Source organism: Laccaria bicolor, genomic scaffold (genome assembly GCF_000143565.1).
Source record: "Laccaria bicolor S238N-H82 LACBIscaffold_9 genomic scaffold, whole genome shotgun sequence".
Classification (NCBI taxonomy): Eukaryota; Fungi; Basidiomycota; class Agaricomycetes; order Agaricales; family Hydnangiaceae; genus Laccaria; species Laccaria bicolor.
The window spans coordinates 955,466-972,861 of record NW_001889880.1 but is presented as its reverse complement, the minus strand read 5'-3'; the positions used below and the strand labels follow the sequence as shown (position 1 = coordinate 972,861).

Here is a 17,396-nt window from a genome sequence, read left to right as displayed (position 1 = left end):
CATAGCCCAAATCCCCTACATAGTCGCCTTGAAATCAGCCTTTGAGGAGGTAGACATCGTGTATTTATCCAGTATGTAGGCAGGTATAACTTACTCTCAGCCTTTGCTCAGCCTGGCACAATGCTCCAAAAATAGAACCCCGCGGCATTTTCCTCAAAACACCACACGTGCGCATCTCAAAATTCATGTGCGTAAATGTGTTGTTTAACATAAATGAAGTGTTGAAAATCGCCGCCAGGGACTGGTTCCGAGTCGACGACGATCTTCCCTTGAAAATCTCGAATTTCGTGGACTGATTGGTATGTAATATACATATGTTTTGGAAGTGTTGCGGAGTGAGACGTATATTAGCAGCCCCAGCTTGCATCACAGCTAACGTACAGAAGTATTGAGATACCAAGCAATGAATAAGAGAGAGAGAGTGAGAGAAAGTATGACAACGAGACTCTGAGTAAACATCACAAAGAAAGCACCAAGATCATTCGAGTCGGATGAGAAGAGACTACTGCAATAATTCATTCACTGCCAGTATCCCTGCTGCTGCCTGGCGGCCTGGTACGAGTAGAAACTGGCATCATTAGCGCCCTGGGGGTAGCCAATGTGTCCTTGTGGGCCGCTTTGCTGGTGGTGTGTGTTTTGCTGGGGCCCACCAACACTTCCACCGACACCCGCACCTCCAACTCCACTTCCGAATCTGTTCCCTCCATAGAAGCTTTGCCCTTGAGGACCACCCTGGACCCCTTGACCTGGCCCTTGCTGGGCTTGACCTGGCACTTGTCCTCCTTGCTGTTGCCCAGAACCGCGAGCAGAGGGAACCCCCACATCTTTTGCAGCGTAGGGTTTGTAAGCAGTCTCGGGTGAGTTGCCACCTCGCGGGCCAGCACTCGAAGTGGGGCCGCTGGTCCCTCCGCTTGTTTGGCCTCCTAAACCCATAAAGCCTTGCATGGCACCCTGGCCTTGACCATATAGCTGCTTTCCATAATCGTTTGAGCCGACACCAACGGAACCCTGACCAAGTCCAAGGTTGTGTGAGTGTTGCTGGTGTTGGTGTTGATGATGTTGTTGATGAGGGTGTGGCTGATAGTCGTCATAGCTAGCTTGCTGGTACAAAGCCTGGTTGTAGCTCTGAGGTTGAATGCCTACCCCCACGTTTGCACCTGACTGCTTAGTTGTGGGGGTGGGCGCAGAGGCTGGGCCAGGAGGCCCAGGTTGAAACATGGCTGGGTATTTGACGAAGGGCTGAGGAACTCCGTAGCCAGAGCTGTAAGGTGGAGAGTAGTACTGGCTCTGTGGAAAGGGTGGATAATAGTATGGTACAGGGGGATGTTGATATTGCTGAGGACCTTGACCGCCAGATGGCTGTCCAGTAGTTTGCGAGGAGCCGTGCTGTTGGGATGCCTGAACGCCTGAAGGTTGAAGACTGGCTGAGGTGGGAGGTTGTTGCTGGCTCCCTGGAATACCCTTGACGTCATCGTGTCCAAGTACGCTTCTACTCCCAAACCCGGATTGTTGGGCATACGTATCATAGAAGCCCTGAGTACAAAGGATCAGTAAAAAACTCCGAAAAGATCAATTCTTGCTTACCCGCTGGGAATCAGCGTAGCTGTAATCTGCGGAACCGAACGCCGAGGATCCTTGTTGGTGTTGGCCTTGTACCCCGACTTGGCCGAAAGAGCCGTAGGGGCTATCCTGAATCTGTCCGGCAGGAGGTGTAGAAGTATGGAAATAAGGTGCGGAAGGTACGGTTTCGCTCTGTCTGAAGTAGTTCGAGTGAGTAGAAGTTTGGAGAGGCTGTTGCTGAGCAGGGGATTGGATTTGTTGTTGCTGTGATGGGTCAATATGCGTAGGGAGTCCGTGTTGAGCGTATGAATGGTGGGCTGGAGTGGGTTGTACCTGTTGGGGAAGCTGGGGGATGTGCTGTTGTAGGGGCTGGGTTTGTTGATGTTGATGTTGTTGTTGCTGGAGTTGAGCGCCTACCAGAGATTGTTGATGTTGCGAGGCAGCTGCTTGTTGTTGGGTGTATTGTTGAATGGGGGAAGCAGCAGCAATATGTGTAGACTGAGGTTGTGTCGGTTGGATTGGTTGCGAGACAGAGTTGGGAATGACATGATGCGTGGATTGTTGAGGAGCAGAGGGCTGTGATTGTTGTTGAGCCTGTTGTGGTATTGCTTGCTGCTGCTGAAATACGGAAGTTAACGATGCAGTTGTGGCGGGAGTGGTGACGGGTGGAGGGGCTGGGGCATCATGATGTTTGGCTTGGGGAATAGCGGGAGGGGCGGCTTCAGGTGCAACACTGGGCGTGTCAAGTTCACTTCTGACCAAAAGTCGGTCAGCACATTCACAAAAATATCAAAATGCGACAGGCTTACGGAGTGGAGTCGAGCAAGCTTTCACCTCCAAGACCGAGACTACCAAACTGCATTCCGACCTTCTCAATTCCTGACCCGAAAGAGCTGGGCATAACAACAGGTTGGTCAGTGACCTTGTACCTGGCACTACTCCTATGCGAGGCAGAAGGTGAACGGCCAGCAAGTTTCGGCGATGGAGTCGCAGTGACATGGGATGGTAATGCGGGGGTCGCTAAAGCTGGCGAAAGAGCCTTGACCTCCACTTTTGGCTCAGGCACAGCTTCCTCCACTGGGGCTGGCGTGTTCTCTGCGCTTTCCTTCACCTCATCCGTAAATTGAGCTTCTGACTGTTCAGGCGCCAATTCCTCCGGCACTGATTCTGTCGCTGGTGGCCACGCGTCTGCGGTAGACGTCGACAGCTTCACGGGTGTTTCATCGTCCCACGTAGGAGTCTGGACGGTGGTGGGTTCTTCCCAACCATGCTGAACTTCTGGTTCGGACGCTTCAATGTTGATGCTTGGAGCAAGAGGGGTGGAAAGTGATGCCGCTGGCGTTTGCGAAACCACTGGAGGAGGCGGGGCGGGTTTCTCATGGTGCCTAGAGAAGGGTCAATGATGAAAAATACACACACAGAAAAAAACTGATGGACACACCGTGCAATCTGAGCCCACGACAATTTTGACGTCGCTGGTGATTTCGCAACTTTGGTGGGAGTGCTAACATTGACAGATAAAGTTGACCCGTTTATGTCAGTATCGCCACCCCAAGTCGACGCGGTACTAGTGCCACCCCAAGCAGAGCTAGATGTTGAGAGTGATGTAGCCGAAGTAGACGTTTCAGGTTGAGAAGACGAAGCCTCCGTCCAGCCTGAAGTCGAGGGTGTAATGCTGTCCGGGTGGTCGTGGGACTCCGATGCCTTTGGAGAAGCATCACCTAATTTATTGGCACTATCCGACGCCGTGTGACCAGTTCCATTGACAGGAGCCGCCGAGGAAGGACGAGGACTTTGAGTGCGGGAGATGTGCCCATTTGCACCGCCTCTTGGAGGGCCACCACGACCCCGAACTGAAGCTCCACCACGCCCAGACCCACCTCGGCCACCTCGACCACCTCTGCCCCCACGAGAATCACCCCGCGAGGAAAACGAGTCCTTTGGAGGTTGGGTGGAAACGGGCGCCTTTTTGTCCTTTTTACGCGAGACTTCACCCCACTGTTCCGCGACACCTGGTGGTGACAAGTCAGTATGACAAAGAAGGACGATGGAAGCAAAAGACGAACCATCACTAATTCTCGTAGCAGCTAACTCAACATCACCTCCAACTTCAGTAAGGAGCGAGTGGAGGTCTGTTTTTGAAGGAGAAAAAAATGATGAATAGAGCAGTACCGACGGAAATAAGGCGTCACAATACCATCGTTTGACCAAGCAGGAAAGAGCTCTTGAAGTTGGCGTGCTTGTTGGCGATACTTCGGGTTGTCTGGGAGGTCTGAGGGTGGTTGAGCGCGGATTGCAGATTTGTACTGGGACATGGTGGACGACGACGGATGGTTAGGATGTGACGAATATTTGCAGCGGAATCTAATGATTCCAAGCGGGGCTTGAATTTTTTAATTGTTACGTAATTGTGTCTACGCCAACTTTGTCATTGCTCTACTTACAACAAATTGGCGAACATGTACAGAGCTGACATTCCAATCATACCACCCAAAATCACGACGAAGAGCGCTCCACCAAACGGTAATACTGCAACAAAAGGGCCATCCCACGTTCCTGGAAGCTGTAGAGCAATCTGGTTGGGCGCAAGGACAACGTTGGCAGTCGCATTACAAGCACTTGAGTACGCTACGAAGAAAAGTTGAGATAGGCAGCACTTAAGCCAACTGAGAAAAACATAAACATACCCTGCAGGACAGGAGTAGATCCGGCGCGAAAATCTGGTGCAGGCGTGTTGGTATTGATAAGATAGTGGAACATGCATGTCTCGCAGTCCAATAGAGAGGCGACGGTGTCTGCGCTGCAGAGACAGGATCCCACATCGTCACAAGCAGCGATCTTAGAACTTGCCACTGAGCAATTTGATGCACACTGGAAGGAGTAGTTGAGGCAACAATCGTTACTGGCATGAATACACTCACCGCTTGTCCCACCGGGCTCTCTGGAATCAGTAAAATTTCTGTAGCGGCCAAACTGCGAGATCCAACAGTAATGCTAAAGGAGAAGACTACGCGTTGACCGCGTCAAGTCAGTTCACGGTCGCTATAATTCTGGAGTGTACTATACCTTGTCCTGAGAGCAAACATGCGAGAATGAAAAAAATGAACATTGCTGGAAGACCAGAAATCCTGCCAGAGGACAAGGAAGAAGGAAAGAAAGGAAAAGAAAGGCAAAGATGGTTACAGCGCAAGTATAAACTGGTCTAAATTGGTTTGCATGGTGATGGCGGTATTGAAGTCACATGAATTGCGCGTAAATAAGGAACAACAGGAGATTCGCGTATTGTTTATGTTTGAAACCTAACCCTACCCACGACCACCATGCCCGCATACTCGGGCGCGCTTCAGCCCAAAAAGAAATCAGAGCTGCAAGAAATTGCCAATGCCCTCAGATTAAGTGACCAAGGAACTAAAGAAGAAATTCAAATAAGAATTAAAAGACATCTCGATAACCACCAGGCAACACTTGAAGATGAACCTATGTTCACTGGTTTGTTCGGCAGGAGGAAACGAAGCGTCCAGCCTCAGCCAGCGCCTACCAGGTGAGTCGCTCATGATCAAACTGTCCAAAGGACACTCAATAATGACGCGTTTAGCGGGCGTTTTGCTCCCCCTATCGTGGAAGCCCCGGTCGTGGACACAGAGAAACCAAGGACAGTTGTAGGTCGCCGCATAGCCGCTTTGGATCCAATCCGCGAATCCACGCCCATTAAAGACCTTCGCGACGTCTCTACCTTCCTCAAGCACCCAATTTCTCCGGCGGACACTTCGCCGAATCAGTCACCCCTTAAAGAGTCAGACTTGACGCCCTTTGAGAGCCCGATACCACCGCCAGCGACGACGAACCTTATCGAGGATTCCCCTCGCCCACAGGATAAAAACATTTCGGTTCAGCAAATCAAACAAAATGAAATCCTACGGAATGGCGCTGATATGTTTATCGCAACCCGCGAGGTAAGCGTAAGCTAAGAATTTACCGTCGATCCTCCTGACAATTGTCAGTTCTTATCTAATTCTCGCAACATCTTGTCTCTAACCGCTCTGTGCGAGATATTATACATACTATATGTAATAATTCCATGGAAAACTACACAAGTAAGGCTACGACCCTTCTCAGACTTGCAGCCACTGAGCAATAACTCTTAGTTACCTCTTTCGGGAGACGTGACCCTCCCACTCACATATCCTCCTTGGACCACATTCCAGACTGCGACTTTCTGGAAAGTCATTCTACACTGGGCTTTGCCCACGCTCATCATCCCAGCCTTTGTCGGCAATCTCATATCTTTCAACCCGGTTAATCAAGCCTCGCGGTCTCAACCTGAAGGCTCACCGCCAAACCCAATTGCACCATTTGACCCGCTGACAGCTGCCATCATTCGCCTTGCTGCTCAAATCGCGTACCCATTTGATTCCTCAACAGAGACCGTTGGTTTAGGTTTTGACGTTCTGGGATTCAGATGGCGCGTGCTCAACGCATCTGTTGGATTAGCCTTTGCTTTTGCTGAGGCAATTGCAGGGGCACCTGAAATGTTTTCCAAGACGTTCCTCCGACAACAGCGCCTGACAATCAAGCCAAGAGAGACAGAGACAGAGGACGATGTGCAATCTACGCCGGATAGGATGGCGTTGATGTCCGCAGAGGTAGATTGAGACGGGAAGTCCCTTATATATTTAACTTTATTGCTCTCCTCTTGTTTTTGTTGTCGTTCTTGATTTTTTCTACCTATTGGCTTGGATGATTTTACGATAGTTCACGACAGTCATGTCCTCCGCTCTCTATGTCTACAGAATTTGTACTTAGTACTGTATTTTACAGCTACATAGCTGCTGTAAACATATCTCATGCAAATAACGCGTCACTTAACTCTTACTTTCCGCCACCACTGCTGGTACGGTAACAATGGCATCGACGACGGAAGACCCACTTCTCAAGTCCTCACTCTCGTCCATTTCCTCGCTGATGGCTTTACAACTCTTCTCCCGTTTATTCACATTCATCTTAAACCAAGCCTTATTCCGCCTCGCCTCTCCAAGCGCATTCGGAGCAGCCGCCATCCAATTCGAACTCATTCTAAGCACTATTCTCTTCCTCAGTCGCGAGGGCGTGCGTAATGCACTTCTTCGCGTCAATAAGGACAGCTCAGACACCATGAGGAAAAGAATGAACTTGGCATTCCTTCCTATCGTGTTAGGAGCTCCCCTTGCGCTCGGGACCTCTTTTTTGTACGCCCGATTTTCCAGCCAAGAAATGAAAGCGCAACCACATTTCTATATGGCGATTTCATTGTATGCGTTGGCAGCATTTACAGAGTTGTTGAGTGAGCCAATGCACAACACGTACGTTACCACCACCTTCGTGTGTAGACAAACCCCATTAAAAATTTGCTGATCAGAGCTATGTCCCGGTTGTTGACCGGTGTACGGGTGCGCGCAGAAGGGTTTAGTATCACAATTAAGAGTGTCGTCACCTTTCTTGTGCTGCTACTCGATGCGAGGAGCGGACGAGGCAATCTTGCTCTCCTGGCGTTTGCCATCGGCCAACTGGCATACGCCACCACTCTTTTTCTGGCTTACATCTCACATTTTGGAACCGAGTGCTTGTGGCCGAAAATTGATCAGTATGTTCTCGTCCCTTTCACAACACTACTTGCCTATTGACGATGGCAGACGCGACGATTTGTTGGATGGAAACCTCTTGAAACTTGCGCTTACGATGATGTCGCAATCTGTTATCAAACACTTCCTAACGGAAGGTGATAAAATGGTTTTGTCGTGGTATAGCCCTCTACGAGATCAAGGTGGCTACGCCATCGCTGTTAATTACGGTCAGTCATGACAACACAACTATCTATAACAAAAACTTACCACGGCTCTTCAGGTTCTCTCATTGCCCGCATTGTCTTCCAGCCAATTGAAGAAACCCTTCGCATGTTTTTCTCGAAAACCATCTCCGTCACCAATGATAAAGGCAGAATAAAAGCTGAAGCCTTAAAGCAGTCGTCTGTCACGCTTCTATCCTTACTCACTATCCAAACGTCGTTTTCGTTGATCTTCGTGATCTTTGCGACAGCATATCTACCGATCCTCCTCCCAATACTCCTTCCTCCACAGTACCTTGCAACTAGCGCCCCAACCGTGCTGGCAGCATGGGTATGGTATATACCTGTCCTTGCCTTCAACGGTGGCCTAGAAGCGTTTTTATCAAGTGTAGCCACGCCGGCAGACCTCAACAAGCAAAGTCGGTTAGTGTCAGTCCACTGTGTCTTCAAAGCAAGGTGCTAACCACGATACAGGTGGATGATCGGCTTCTCCGTGGTCTATATCTCAACTGCTATCTTTTTGTATAGCTTAGACATCGGAGATGCTTCTCTGGTCTATGCCAACGTCATCAACCTCTCTGCTCGTATCATATACTGTCTCGCCTTCGTCGTGCAATTCTTCGCAAAGTCCTCTCCGCCTCAAAGTTTTCGGTGGACACAAGCCATCCCTTCTTGGAAATTGCTGGCCGTCTTTGGGCTATCTGCCACTCTCATCCGGATAAGCGAAAATTTCTTAGGAGTGATTCAGATAGTGGAAAGAGAAGGACGATTCGCTTTGTTCAAGACACCCATCCTGACACACGTCGCACTTGGCGCCACTTTAACAATCGTCTGTATTCTGGCGTGGTGGGTCTCCGTAGGACGTTTCCTATCGCTACCAGGACGTGACAAAATAGAATGAATAGCTCCGATGCAAACACAAAAGGAATTTTACAACTGCCCAGCTCCACTCAACCATCGTTCATAATTGAACGTGACTGGAAAAGGCTCTTTTTTGCTACCGTCGATGTAATTGAGGGACCCACGCTCCACGTATGCGATCAAATCTCGGGGAGCGTCTTCTGGCCAATCAAGCCCCTCCCCGCCTGCATTTCGAACAGCCGCGATGTAAATCTCCAAGTCTTTGCGTTCTCCCATGGTCGAGGGTGCATCCAACAACTCCTGACATTGATCGATATACCTGCAGTGCAGGTGAGCGGGAGAGCGGGAGGAAGATATATAAAAATCAGCTAACCCCTGGTATTCTGCCTCTTCGGATTCCGAGACGTTGGGCTCCAATAACTGCATTGCAATTGCTTCGGTGGAGTGTTTGTCCAAGAGAACATAGGGGGTTGTTTTCTTCGTTTCAGGACGTGATGCAGCCTTGCCATGACTCTTCTTAGTGCTTACAGGAGGGTGAGAACCCATCCAGCGTCGGACGCCCTGTACAACACTCCTAAATAAATTTTAGATGTGTCTGGCTACGAAAACAACAATGATTACCTTGCCTGGGGATCCACATGACGATAGCCATGTGCTTCAAACGGACTTTGGTTGATATCCTTCACAGTTTTCCTAGAGAGGATTGTTTTACCTTAGAATCCAAACCGCTGACTTGACACATACCCAGGTAGCTTGAGCGTGCTGTTCATAGAATATGCGAAATGCTTTCCCAAAGAGGTGAATAAAAGCGGGCGATAGTATTCCACCCAAAAGTCGCTCTTGGTCTTGACGAAGTTTCGAAGCCCTTGATCGCATTCGCCGACCACGTACGCAGGTTTAAGGTGCTCCTCATGGAACCACTTCTGATATCCGCCTCGTACTGGGGGTTGGGTAATCGTTCTTTCTGTCTGCACACCAAGGAAAAGATTGATCGCAGTTTGTTTATCGGCGTCTACAATTTGAAAGGTCATCAGTCATAGGCCGTAGGGTAGGTAGCAAGGGACTCACCAAGCAGAGAGTTGGTATAGAAACGACGAATGTTCTCGATGATGTCGCGTGAATGGCTATTCCAATGCGGCATTCGTCGGTACGTTTCCACGCGATTTACCAGAGCACTTCCTGTATACTGCAGGGCAATGGCTTCATAGTGTTAAGAGCAGATGGTCACTTGTGACTTTTCATACTCACTGTCTCCGTGATCATGATACATTTCCGTCAACATGTTGACTGCATCGGAATCGAACGCCAGATAGGGGCTATCAACAACTCCCAGGGCGTACAATTGATGTCCGAGAGCTCGTTTGCCAAAGACAAACTGTGCTGCGTTGGTGCGATCCAGACAATCGACGCAGTTTGTTCTACAGACGCCATTCTGAAGTGAAATCGTATTTCTCCATGATGTTCTGTTATTTCAACATATATTGAGGGTATGTTTTCGAAGACGATGAGGCCAAACTCACGCTGCGTCATTCTGAAGATAATGTGAATATGGCTCAGGACCAGAGTGGAAGAATCCTGTCATATGAATAGATTCCTCGGCGATGTCTTCCAAGTAGCTGATCACGTCTTGGGTCTTTCTGATAACTCATCAATACGACAATGCGAGCGGGCCAATGGAATGACCCACTCTTTGTATGCGCGGGACATGTCCCAAGCTCGGTATACCATCTTCTTGTCACGGGGGAGAAACTGGTTTAGGTATCTTACACATTGGGTATACTCATCGAGAAGTTTCGATTCGCGGGGAACAGGTTCACGCCTCTTGATCAGATTTAGAATGGTGATTGGAGCACCATAACGTCTAAAAAGGTCGTCGAAGTGTCGAGATGCAGCCGTATAGAACGGATCCACAACGCTGACTGTTCGTGCAAATCAACCTACTTGTATTCGGGTCATGCGAAATGAACTGACTCTCAATAGGAGGCTTCGGGCTCATACTATTGGTTTCCTGCGTCCAATAAACTGGAATGCTGCCACGATACTTCGATGACCGTTAAGTATAAGGTTTAGGTCGTCGGAGGAAGATATGTCACCTGAACATAACTGGTATAATTGGGACTCGGACGCCTTTGATCACCGCCCTCTCGAGACGCGGGGTAATAGAAAGGAGTTGTCAAAGCCTCGGAGACAATCTGCTCCGTCTCCACCTCATTCGCGACGTTTCCCTGTCTGCAGTTCGTTACGTGAGCGTGAGTTGATTTTCAAAATCACGAACCTCATCGTTGACCCCGCGCTTCAGATAACGCGCACCAGCGAAGTGGCGCGATCTCCGGGCAATAAGGGTCACAAAGATGACACGTCCCAGTACCGTGAGCTCTAATGCATGGGAAATGTCAACAGTACATCGAAACTCAGAAGCGTTAAATATAGCAAAAATAATACACACTTGCTTGATCAACGTGCCCGTGCATCAAGGGGAGCAGCCAGTGGTTTTTGAGGGGCGGGTTCTCATGATCCGGGAATCCAACGGAGAGCATATGGAAGTTCCATGCGAACCTATCATTAAAGGGCCAATTCCCATGCACGGGTCGTGCGGGGCCCGTCAGGTTATACTGGAGAGTTGACGTAAGATCGTAAGTGTAGCTTCAACGTTGTAAGACTGAAGTTATTGACACAGAAATCGATGGGTAGGTACCTGAAGTAGAAATTTTTTGACATGTCCACTTGCTTGAATATATTCATAAGTCGTTGCTCCTCAGCAGGTTTTTCCACCTTATGGTTGAAGCAAACAGGCACAATTTCGGAGTTTTCGCAGTGGTAGAGGTAATGCCCGCCTAGCAGTGCGACAACCGAGCGTTTAGAAATTAAGATCATGTACCAGCCAGCCGTAAATCGAATGAAGCCTGGTCGCGCTCCAGTCAGACCCATGTCAAATCATCACAAAAGATGAGAACATCACCTGCAATTCCAAAGAAAACTTTAGCCCTTCCCAATCCACCTGAGGCCTTGTTTCCGTCATCCAACATTTTGAGCATTGCGCTCATCTGCTTTCCACTGTATTCCGCTTCGTCCTCCACAACGACGAGTTCATCCTGGGTAGTTCGATCGACTTTGAGGATGCGGTGGCGAGAGTCCGCCGCATTTGACGCGATGATGTAGAAGCGCAGTCGATTTTCGTACAAGATAAACTTGTTGAAAGCGGTGCTCTGGCGAGAATAAGCTACAGAGGTGTTTGTTAGAGGTGGTATCCTTAAATTGCTGTCGTTGGAGTTGATTGTTGGCCTGTCGTCTGGATTTTGGTTGGCGATTGTCGTTGCAGCGGCATCGTCCTGGACCGATTCCACCTGTTGTGTGGTTTCTTCCCCTTGAGATTTTGTCTCCGAAGGTATATCAAGTGCTACATCCGAAGACATAACAAGAGGTAGCACAACCTAAGCGCGTTCAACGATGACATATTGCCGAATGAGGTCATTACCAAGCACTTGCAAAGAAATATTGGTCTTCCTTTCATTTTACACTCTACACCTTACGAACAACTATCCGAACGAAAATTGGAAACTTTTTGTTATTTGTAAGATGGTAGGGGAAATATACAACATTCTCAATAGTAATCATAACATGTTTAAAGAAACCAATTTACACCTCGTCCTAGATCACGATTCACGGACAGCGATAAAGTTTCACATTGATAATGGCGCGACGAGCACAACGTCTTGTCGACCCAAATACAACGCAAATAGCCCTGCCGGATGAAAGCGGGGAAGCGAAGCGAACTAGGTCTTGTTGTTCCGATGCGGCGTAACTAGAAGAGTTAGCCTCTTGGGCAGGCCTGGCTTGTCTTTCCCTCCCTGTCTAAGTTCAGTGGAAATGCGAGTCAAGCTAGAGCTCACGCAAGGCTCAGGCGTGTTCGGGCCTTCGTCAAGATGGAGTAATAAAGACATGGATCCCGTTCCGCCTCACCTCCGCACGTGGACAACTTGGAACTACATCGCTTATTGGGTCTCCGATGCGACCAACGTTGCTGTATGGCAATTGGCGAGCTCCATGTTGGCCGTTGGGCTGTCATGGCGACAAGCACTTTCTGCAATTGCAGTTGGCCACATTATCATAGCGGTAAGTGTCATTGAACGTCCTTTTCACTTGAATTAAAGTCTCCGTCTATTCCAAAGTTTGTTGTGGTTTTGAACGGAACGATTGGAGCGCGTCTGCACATCGCATTTCCTGTCCTGAATCGGTCCTCGTTTGGGTTCTGGTTAAGTTACTTCAGCGTGATTAGTCGAGTTGTTTTAGCCTTGTTTTGGTTTGGAATTCAAGTGCGTGCTGCCGCTCCTCTTAACTTCTCCGCTGACATCTGCCACGAAGACGTTTACCGGCTCGGAATGCGTTTATCAAATGTTGAAAGCTATCTGGCCCTCAATTGTGCACATTCCGGATCGCTTACCAGAATCAGCCAACATTAGCACCGTCGGTAAGCCCTTCTATACTATGTGTTACTCTGCAGAATAGCTCAATTCTTTTTTAGGCCTGATGTGCTACTTCTTATATTGGTCATTTCAGTTTCCGCTGATGTTCGTTTCTCCTCAGCGGATTCGCTACCTTTTCACCGCGAAGTCCATCATCGTACCTTTTGCATGGCTGGCGATAATGATATGGTCCTTTATAAAAGTCCCCGCCAAGATCCATCTAGAATTGCAACTCGCGAGTTTGAGTGGAAGTGCACTTGCTTGGGGGTGGCTGAGTGCACTAAATAGTGCACTCGGAATCTATTCCACTCTCTCCGTTAATATTCCAGATTTTACGGTAAGTTCTCATGAACTGATTTTAAACCTTTGCTAACATATTTAAAAGCGTTACGCAAGGAATGAACGCGCGTAAGTGAACATACTTTCTTTTGCGAGACGTGGGCATTTTTGACCTCCCCATTATAGCCAATTTATCCAACTCATCATCATCCCAATCGCCTTTACCCTAATCGGATTTACAGGTAAAACCAATATAACGTATACGTTTTTCAGTTCTTACCGCCTTTTTTTTGGTAGGCATAGCTGTCACCTCCGCAGGTCAAGTTTTGTATGGCGAGGTTATTTGGGACCCTCTTCGCCTCATAGACCGCTGGGACAACCGGGCAGCAGCGTTTTTCGCAGCCTTTAGCTTTTTTCTGGCCACATTGGGGACCAATATATCCGCCAATAGTTTGAGCGCTGCTAATGACATGACAGTCCTTCTTCCACGGTTTATCGACATTCGACGGGGCCAGGTTATCTGCGCGATTTTGGGTGGATGGGCGCTCTGCCCTTGGGACATATTGGCATCAGCCCCTAAATTTCTTTCTTTTATGTCTGGTTACACGGTTTTTTTGGGCCCTTTTGCCGGAATGTAAGCTATCTTAGATCTCAAAATCAGCACGCTAACCACCTCGATTATTGCACAGAATGGTTGTTGATGTGGGTGCAATCCTTCAATCCTTTTTTCCACATCCCAATTTTATTGCAGTACTGGCTTATCCATCGAGGAAATGTTAACGTTCCTGCGATGTATGATCCCCAGGGCATTTACCGGTATTGGAATGGAATCGTGCGTCGATATTTTGGTCAGTGGGAACTTCGGATTAATGTTAAATAGAACTGGAGAGCTGCAGTCACGCTTCTGGTCTCTGTTGTGCCAAACCTACCTGGCTTGATCAACAACATCAATCCCAATATCAAGGTCGGCAATGCAGCGTTTCTGTTCAATATTGCCTGGATGTTCGGGGTGAGCGTGACATTCCTCTTTAATCGACTCCATCTTCTCTTTCTCACTTTACCAAGTTTTTCACTGCTTCGGGAGTCTACTGGCTGCTCTCGACGTTGTTCCCTGCCCACGAGACATTCATGGATCAAGTCATCCTCGCCGAAGATTTCCTTGAATCCAATTCCGCAGCTTCGAACGAGATCAACGGCGAAGACGTGAAGCAAAATCCATGAACAACCTGGCAACGTCTAGAATTCAAGCCTCAACATTCCCCCGTGGTAAAGCTCTTATCCGATTATTCTTCGATACTTAATTACGTTAACCATCAGGTAAATACGATATTTGCCGGGGTCAGGTCTGCTTTGGGGTTATCTTTATCTTTAGGACCTTGCATCGGTGGTTCGTGTTTCCCCATCGCCGTTAGCGTTATGATAATTATTATGGATCACTTTTACCACGCGCTAGCTGTGATTTGAGACAAAATTTAGAGAGCCTCAAAGCCTTGGATGACATGGTCACAAAACCTGAAATGGGTGGGTGAATTTTCCTGATTCATCGAGATCTCGACAACATTCAAGAAGGTACTTGGTTTGAACTTGAATCTGGGATTCTAGGCAACATTACATGCAGAGAGGTGGCACCCCGACTAGGACCCCGAAATTTTTGGGCAACTTATCGACTACAAAACGAGCACCCGGTCTAGATACAGCATAAAGAACGTTAAAACTAGTTTCAAACCCATAGAAAACGAGCCCAGATCATGTCTGGGACTGGCGCAAAACCCAGGACACAGACGACTCTGACAAGTAAAGGTAAAATGACAATCACTCGACAGGCCCAACCTGTCGAAGCAGAAGTACAACCACAAGAACGGAAAAGGACGAGGGCGGCTGGATCGGCGGAGATGGAGGGGAACGACCAGGAGATTAGCGACGCCGAAAAAGGAAAGATATACCTCGAGGAGACACTCACATTCGTACCAGCAGGCGCGACGCCCACTTTGGACGCGCTATCGACAGCCCTCTTCCAGATAGCGGCTATGCAGGGAATGGGACGCCCAGCAGTCAACGCGGTCCGCGCAGTCGCATATCTATTGAAGGAAATCGAGCTGGAAGAAGTAACAAAGGCCATCAGAAGCATCGCCAACACGCAGTTCGGCGAGATGGCGAGCGATCTGAAAGAATACACGGAGGGTCTGAAGGAGAAGGTGGCAGAGGTGCTGGAGAAGAGAACAGAGGTGCTGGAGAAGAAAACGGGGGAGTTAGTGGAGGTGATGGAAAAGGCGGCGCAACAGGCAGGAAGTATCGGGAACTCAACTTACAGGGACGCGCTAACTAGGTCGGCATCTGGAGCACCGCCAGATACCAATCCCAGGCTGGCAGCGAAGGAGAGCATCCGACAACGACAGGCCCTCATCGACTTACCCAGGGACTCAAAACTCAGAGATTGCGCCAACACGGTTCTTGTGGGCAAGTTCTCGGAGGCGATGGGAAAGGCGACGAGCCAGAAACACAAAATGAGGTCGGCATTGAAGCTTCAAAACGGGGGGATACTGGTGGAGATGGTTACGGACGATGGCACAGCGTGGTTGGCTTCCAAGGCGAACGCAGAGGCCTTCCTGCGGGAGCTGGGGGAGCCAGAGGCCTCTTTCAAGACGAGATCATACAACGTTATTGCTTACTACGTGCCGTTGAGCCTGGACCCCAGCAGCGAGAAGGACAGGAAGGAGATTGAAGAAACTAACGGAATCCCAACAGGTGTACTGACGAAAATTAGGTGGATCAAGCCCCCGATGCGGAGGCGTCCGGACCAGCGCCTCGCCCACGTCATCATCACCTTCTCAGACGCGGATACGGCAAACAGGGCAATAGTCAACGGTCTGTCGATTTGCCACAAGAGAGTCTCGGTAGCGAAGTGCAGGAAGGAGCCTGTTCGCTGCCTCAAATGCCAAGGATGGGACCATATCGCTGCGGAGTGTGTGGTCACAAAGGAGGTAAATGTATGCAGTACTTGCGGGGCAAGGGACCACTGGACCAGCAAGTGCAACCAACAAGGGGTCACTTTCTGTACGTCGTGCAAAACGGACGACCACACCAGCTGGGACCGCGGATGCCCGACTTTCCTCAGGAAGGTCGACGAACTCAACGCAAGGGACCCAGCAAACGACATCCCCTTCTTCCCGGCAAGAGAGACATGGACATGGTCTCAATCCTACCCGTCGCAAGGCCGACGAGTCCCACCAGCGGAGATACAGGTAAACTACGCCCAGGCAGGCTCACAGAAAAATAGATACAGACAAACGCAGCTCAACTTCGACCCAGCGGCCCCAGGTGGAAGACCTTACACCAGGGAACCGTGGAAGCGACAACGGTCGAAGCCGCCAGCAGCTAAGTCCCCTCCTCCAAATTTCCCCAACCCAGAATCCCCGATAGCCCCTTTGGCGTCGAGCAACGGCTCGCCGCCCCCTGATAGCTCCTCCCCCACAGATATTGCCCATGTCTGAACAACCAGAACAACGGACGACGAGACTACGGATCTTACAAGTAAACTTGAACAAGTCTCAAAAGGCGCACTTGGAATTGTATAACAGAGTATCAGGGAAGGAGTGGGACATTGTTCTGGTGCAGGAGCCGCATGTAACCTTCACAGGAAACATAAGGACGCCGAACGGATTTGTGTCAGTGGTGCCAGCAGACAGATACAAGGATGGCGCTCCGGTAACAAGAGCGGTCACCTGGGTTAGCTCGGCACTGGCAACAAGCTCGTGGAAGATCATGAACGTCCCTGGAACTAACGATGTTACAGTTATACAGATGACAGGCGCCTATGGACGGTTGACGATCATCAATATCTACAATGACTGCACACATTCCAGAACATTACGCTCCGTCCGCGAGTTCTTACGCGTAAACCGGGCGGATGTTCTGGCGAGGGAGGACGACCACCTGATTTGGGCAGGAGACTTCAACAGGCACCATCCGATGTGGGACGAGGAAGGGGATGACAGGCTGTTCACGGCGAAGGCATTGGAAGACGCGGGTTGACTAATCGAAATCTTAGCCGACCACAACCTGAAGATGGCCTTACCGAAAGGTCAACCCACCCTAGAGCACATGGTAACGAAGAGGTACTCACGTCCAGACAACGTGTGGTGCACAGAGGAAGTTTTCGATCTGATTATCAGATGCGAGGTCGATCCCTCGTTAAGGCCGCCGGCCACTGACCATTTCCCCATAGCTACCTACATCGACTTGCCGCAGGCGCGATCAGTACAACGGACGTCCTACAACTTCAGAGCGGCGGACTGGGAGGACTTCCAAGAGAACCTGGCAATACGGCTCCTTGAAATCCCACCACCTCAGCCAATCACAACGGAGCAGCAATTCCGGGAGGCAGCTGAAGACCTAACAGCGGTGCTACAGGA

General features: G+C 49.5%; 5 protein-coding genes across 5 annotated transcripts; 3 read left to right on the top strand and 2 right to left on the bottom strand.

The window, feature by feature from the left end:
- Positions 1-15: 15 nt before the first annotated feature.
- On the bottom strand, positions 16-4,740 carry LACBIDRAFT_293906 (uncharacterized protein; the record flags this gene model as incomplete). Its single annotated transcript, XM_001879730.1, has 13 exons — positions 4,627-4,740; positions 4,482-4,567; positions 4,248-4,431; positions 4,005-4,188; positions 3,737-3,924; positions 3,627-3,692; positions 3,002-3,572; positions 2,370-2,945; positions 1,585-2,314; positions 524-1,533; positions 382-502; positions 95-292; positions 16-39 (listed from the first exon to the last, which is right to left on the bottom strand). Exons 1-13 carry the CDS (start codon positions 4,667-4,669, stop codon positions 16-18), a joined length of 3,981 nt encoding a protein of 1,326 aa, XP_001879765.1. The 5' UTR covers positions 4,670-4,740.
- A 140-nt stretch (positions 4,741-4,880) lies between these two features.
- LACBIDRAFT_293905 (uncharacterized protein) lies at positions 4,881-6,412 on the top strand (the record flags this gene model as incomplete). The annotated part of the gene is made up of 3 exons (XM_001879982.1): positions 4,881-5,101; positions 5,156-5,513; positions 5,766-6,412. The coding sequence occupies 3 exons, from the start codon at positions 4,881-4,883 to the stop codon at positions 6,210-6,212; spliced, it is 1,026 nt and encodes a 341-aa protein (XP_001880017.1). The 3' UTR covers positions 6,213-6,412.
- A 50-nt stretch (positions 6,413-6,462) lies between these two features.
- LACBIDRAFT_248771 (oligosaccharidyl-lipid flippase) lies at positions 6,463-8,269 on the top strand (the record flags this gene model as incomplete). The annotated part of the gene is given in 6 exon segments (XM_001879981.1): positions 6,463-6,899; positions 6,956-7,156; positions 7,182-7,387; positions 7,441-7,804; positions 7,856-8,032; positions 8,044-8,269. The coding sequence occupies 6 exon segments, from the start codon at positions 6,463-6,465 to the stop codon at positions 8,267-8,269; spliced, it is 1,611 nt and encodes a 536-aa protein (XP_001880016.1).
- On the bottom strand, positions 8,263-11,655 carry LACBIDRAFT_184407 (uncharacterized protein; the record flags this gene model as incomplete). Its single annotated transcript, XM_001879729.1, has 13 exons — positions 8,263-8,561; positions 8,616-8,816; positions 8,864-9,254; positions 9,311-9,442; positions 9,491-9,693; positions 9,763-9,879; positions 9,930-10,161; positions 10,214-10,283; positions 10,336-10,467; positions 10,518-10,618; positions 10,689-10,885; positions 10,938-11,145; positions 11,202-11,655. 11 exons carry the CDS (start codon positions 11,653-11,655, stop codon positions 8,956-8,958), a joined length of 2,145 nt encoding a protein of 714 aa, XP_001879764.1. The 3' UTR covers positions 8,263-8,561; positions 8,616-8,816; positions 8,864-8,955.
- A 454-nt stretch (positions 11,656-12,109) lies between these two features.
- LACBIDRAFT_248955 (cytosine-purine permease) lies at positions 12,110-14,205 on the top strand (the record flags this gene model as incomplete). The annotated part of the gene is made up of 11 exons (XM_001879980.1): positions 12,110-12,355; positions 12,412-12,555; positions 12,605-12,710; positions 12,765-13,042; positions 13,091-13,113; positions 13,171-13,226; positions 13,282-13,618; positions 13,674-13,686; positions 13,736-13,816; positions 13,865-13,993; positions 14,050-14,205. 11 exons carry the CDS (start codon positions 12,110-12,112, stop codon positions 14,203-14,205), a joined length of 1,569 nt encoding a protein of 522 aa, XP_001880015.1.
- Between the last annotated feature and the right edge of the window lie 3,191 nt (positions 14,206-17,396).